The sequence below is a fragment of the Gekko japonicus genome, unplaced genomic scaffold (assembly GCF_001447785.1).
Source record: "Gekko japonicus isolate JY-2015 unplaced genomic scaffold, Gekko_japonicus_V1.1 scaffold2807, whole genome shotgun sequence".
NCBI classification, from domain to species: domain Eukaryota; kingdom Metazoa; phylum Chordata; class Lepidosauria; order Squamata; family Gekkonidae; genus Gekko; species Gekko japonicus.
Window position 1 is genome coordinate 6,158 of NW_015160309.1, and position 4,804 is coordinate 10,961.

Here is a 4,804-nt window from a genome sequence, read left to right on the forward strand (position 1 = left end):
TTTATTGGGCCTTTCAAAGTGCGTAAAATCATCAATGACGTTGCTGTTGATGTTGAACTGCCAAAGAATCTAAGGGCTTTACATTCTGTTTTTCACATGAGTTTGTTGAAAAAGGATCCTGGTACCTCTCCCTGGAGGCCATCAGTGACTCCCCCTCCGCCTGTACTACTTGAGGGGGATGAACATTTTGAGGTTGCAGACATCCTCGACTCCAAACTGAAACGTGGTAAACTCTGGTACCTCATTGAGTGGGTGGATTTCGGACCCCAGCACCGTGAATGGGTGGAAGAAGGGGATATTCGGGCCCCTTATCTGATTCGTAAGTTCCACAAGAAGTTCCCGGACAAACCGGGAGGCCTCCCGCCCAAACCGGGAGATCTCCCGCCCTGCCCGGGAGACGGAGGGTAAGATGTATTTTGGAGGGGGCAGTATGTCAGCAAGCTGCCATTGTGTTCTGTGTTACTTGTACGGCTGTACAGTTTATTCCTCCCCCCCTCTGCCTGCTAGCCTGTATTTTATTCTGCTGTAATGCTTAAGTCAAACATCTGGAGGACGTGGTGTAGGAGGTGAGCTTGAATGCTAGCTTGTTGCCTTTAGAGCCTGGGAACTGCACCTATATTATGTCTGGAGATAGCAGTGTTCCCAGGGATTGAGCGCGCAACCGTTTCCTTTTACCCGCCAGCGGGAAAGTGATCCATTGGTTCGGTACCTTGTTCAAATCCCTTTATTATGCTTGCCCTGGCTGTTTGTACCCATTCCTAACAAAGGATTTGTTTGAGTATCTTTCCAAAGCTTTGAAATAAATTTTGCTTTCCTGAAACGTGGATTTATTCTCGATGCTTGGGGATCTAACACACACACACAGTAAGGAAGACCGAAAGGCAGGACTCTGATGCAGATGCAAACCAAAGGGCTGTGATGCACGGCCTCCAGCTAGCAGACAAAGGAAAAAGGGTGGTGTGTGTTCAGCAGACCGTTCGCCAGGGCAGCAGCTCTTCCTCCAGGGATCCAGCATCACTACCGCTTAGCTTGTAAAGAGGAAGGCACTGAACCCTGAACACATGAAGCTGCCTTCGACTGAATCACACCATTGGTTCATCAGGGTCAGGATTGTCTACTTGGACTGGCAGCGGCTCTCCAAGGTCTCAGGCGGAGGTCTTTCTCATCACCTCCTGCCTGGTCCTTTTAACTGGGGATGCCGAGGATTGAACCTGGGTCCTTCTGCATGCCAAGCAGAGGCTCTGCCACTGAGCCAGGGTCTCATGTCATCACCTCCTGTCTGGCCCTTTTAACTGGGGATGCCGGGGGTTGAGCCTAGGACCTTCTGCATGCAAAGCACAGGCTCTGCCACTGAGCCACGGCCCCTGCCCTTCCTGGAAGGCAGGCCAGACAGATTTTTTTTGAGGGCTTTTTTTGGCATTTTGTGTATGTGTGCATGCGTGTGTGCGTGTTGGTGTGTGCCCGTGCCTAGACGTTATGGTGACCCCTGGCGACTCCTACTGGGGCACAAAGGACATTCAGAGAAGTGGCTTGACAGCCTGCCTCTGGGTCGGCCCCAGAAGTGGCTTGATAGCCTGCCTCTGGGTCGGCCCCACATAGCGTCCGAGATTGGCCTTGCCTGGGCTCTCCAGGTCAGGGCATAAACAGATTGATTCACTGAAAGGACTGTAAGCATCGTAGAGCCTGGGTTGGTGTCTGAAGCAGAGACTTCGCGATCTGCGGCTCTTTCCTCCTCCCGGCCCTGAAAAGGACACCCGCCTCCACCGCAGACTCACCTGGCTCAGCCCCACCCTGGTGCTCCTTACCTGTCCCACATGTTGTAGTGCTGCGTCATCTTCTCGTCATAGACCAGCCCGGTGCGGGAAGGGGGCAGGGGTCTCACGGGTTCAGCTTCTGGTCTGGGCAGGGTTTCCGGCACCGGCGGGGGGGTGGATGCAGGCAGAGTGGCACCAGCATCTTCGCCACCCTCCTGAGGCAAGTCGGCACCTGCAGCACGAGGGGAGATCACGGGTTTTAGGGTTCCTGGAAGGAGACGCAGCCTGTTGGGTAGGGAGAGAGGTAAGGAGCCAAGACGGAACAGAAAGCCAGGGTGATGTAGCGGTTAAGAGGGCTGGACTAGTACCTAAAAGATCCAGGTTCGAATCCCCACTTGTGCCATGGAAGAAGAAGAAAAAGAAGAAGAGAAGAAGAGATTGGATTTATACCCCGCCCTTCACTTGGAGTCTCAGAGCAGTTTACAGTCTTCTTTTCCTTCCCCTCCCCACAACAGGTGGGTGGGGCTGAGAGAGCTCTGACACAAACTGCTCTTTTTCAAGAACAGCGGTCCCAGAGCTTGTGACTGACCCAAGGTCACATCAGCAGGTGCAAGTGGAGGAGTGGGGAATCAAACCCGGTTCTCCCAGATTAGAGTCCGTGCACTTAACCACTACACCAAACTGGTGAAGAAAAAGAAGAGATTGGATTTCTACCCGGCCCCTTCACTCGGGAGTCCCAGAGCGTCTTATAGATTCCTTTCCCTTCCCCTCCCCAGAACAGACACCGTGTGAGGTAGGCGGGGCTGAGAGAGCTGTTTGGAGGACTGCTCTTGAGAGAACAGCTCTGACAGAACTATGGCTGGCCCAAGGTCATCCAGCAGGTGCAAGTGGAGAGTGGGGAATCAACCCCGGTTCTCCCAGGTTAGAGTCTGTGCTCCTAACCACTACACCAAACTGGCTCTCGGGGTGACTTTGGGCAGGTCACACACTCTCAGCCTAACCTCCCTCACAAGGCTGTTGTGGGGATAAAATTGAGGAGAGGAGAATGATGTAAGCTGCTTAGGGTTCTCACTGGGGAGAAAAGAAACATATAAATGAATAGAATAAACAAGAACCCCCACCACCACCACCCCGGTTTTGGTTACTGCCTCAGGCAGAGAAGAAACGGGAGCTGTTCTTGGAGACCTACCGGTCCTCCGGAGGCTCTTCCAGTACTTGCAGTGAGCGGCCAGTGTCTGGGACACTGAACGGAGGCCGCTGTGGAGAAGAGAGAGAGAGAAGAGGAAACATCAGTCGGCTGGAGCACAGGCTTGATTGGGGAGGGGAGAGAAAAACTTTCCCCCTCCCGACACCCAGCGCCATCCTCTTTGCTCACCTGCTACATGGGACATGGGGAGGTTCCAGCAGGGGGCAGGGGTCTCCAAGCAGAGTCTTCAGGGCCATGCAGGCTCCCTCCGCCAAGGACTGGAGATTGTACCCGCCCTGAGGAGGAGGAGAAACATTACAGCAGGGGTCCCCAACGTGGTGCCCACCAACACCTTTTTTTGGTGCCCACCAATGTTCCCTCTAAGCTGTGGAGTCTCGTGAGCGAAAATTCTACTTTCTGAGCTAATGGCATTAAAGTTGTGAGCAGGTGATTTGGCTGCTGCATCAATTAGTTTGCTCTGGAGCCATCCCTTCCTGAGCTACGACAAAAATGTGTGAGCCGGCGGCTAAAAGAACTGTGAGCTAGCTCACACTAACTCAGCTTAGAGGGAACACTGGTGCCCACCATGTTTTTTGGAAAGGGGGCAGGGGGGAGGGCTTTGGCCCAGTCAGGCTTCCGATTGGCTGTGCATATTTTTAAAAGCGTTGCTTTGGCAGCAGCTGCCACCACAGCACAAGGATCCTCATTGTGTGACTGAAGGAGAAGAGATTGGATTTATACCCAGCCCCTGACGCGGAGTCTCAGAGCAGCTTACAAACTCCCTTCCCTTCCCCTCCCCACAACAGAGGCCCTGTGAGGTAGGCGGGGATGAGAGAGCTCTGACAGAAACTGCTCTGTTCAAGAACACCTCTGACAGAACTACGGCTTGCCCAAGGTCATCCAGAAGAAGAAGAAGAAGAAAAAGAGTAGGAGGAGAAGGAGATTGGATTTATACCCCACCCGTCACTTGGAGTCTCGGAGCGGCTTACAATCTCCTTCCCTTCCCCTCCCCACAACAGATCCCCTGCGAGGCAAGTGGGGCTGAGCTAGTTCTTTCCAGAACTGTCCTTGTGAGAACAGGTAAGGTTCTTTTAAGCTGAAGGTAAGCTGTGGCAGCCATTTTGTGGTTGGCTCCGCCTCCTGCAGCAGCCATTTTGAGGCTGCACCCACCATGCTGAGTTGGAATTCCAAAGGTGCCCACAGGCTCAAAAACGTGGGGAGACCCCCTGCGTTAACACTGTCCCGCTGCATCTTCAAACGAGCTGTGCAGGGCGGGGGAGGGGGGAAGGATAGTATCAGCAGCAGAGAGACGGAAACCACACATCGCTCACCTCCAGAGAGAGAACCAGCTTGCCCCCGGCCAGCGACATCAACAGATGCGTCAGGTGTGCAAAGCATGCTGGGGAAGCAGCCATCTCCCCCTAAAGGAACAAAGAAAGGTAATTTCCCCGCTCTTCTGACCAAGGAAAGGTTGTACGTCAGGGAAAGGGGAAGCTATTGCTGACGGGTGCTGTCCCTGCAAGCAGGAGAGAGGCTTTTTGTACCTTGGGGTCACCGATGACCGAGTCGAAACCAGCAGCCACCAGGACCAGCTGGGGCTGGAACTGAAAAAAGAAAACACATAAAACATGTCAGCACCAATGTCCCTTCCCACCAGCCACAGGAGAAAAAACAAACTTTTGCTTGGCAGTCTCGGGGCTACTGAAAGCCCGAAGCTCCCGGAAGGGCCTTCATAGCAGGGAAAAAAGCACAGGGGCAAGAGAGCTTTGCATTATGGGAAGAAGAAAAAGAGAAGGAGATTGGGTGTATACCCCGCCCTTTGCTACCAGAAGGAGTCTCAGAACGGATCACAATCTCCTTTCCT

General features: G+C 53.4%; 1 protein-coding gene across 1 annotated transcript in view; it reads right to left on the minus strand.

Annotated features, from left to right (window-relative positions):
* LOC107114944 (histone deacetylase 6-like) overlaps positions 1-4,804 on the minus strand; it is a gene marked incomplete at its 3' end in the record, with an annotated part of 20,247 nt that overhangs the window by 4,591 nt on the left and 10,852 nt on the right. The window contains exons 9-13 of the mRNA XM_015416555.1: positions 4,485-4,544; positions 4,272-4,361; positions 3,130-3,236; positions 2,944-3,011; positions 1,806-1,986 (exon numbers count right to left, since the gene is read on the minus strand). Coding sequence (XP_015272041.1) covers positions 1,806-1,986; positions 2,944-3,011; positions 3,130-3,236; positions 4,272-4,361; positions 4,485-4,544 — 506 coding nt within the window. The remainder of the gene's footprint in view (positions 1-1,805; positions 1,987-2,943; positions 3,012-3,129; positions 3,237-4,271; positions 4,362-4,484; positions 4,545-4,804) is intronic.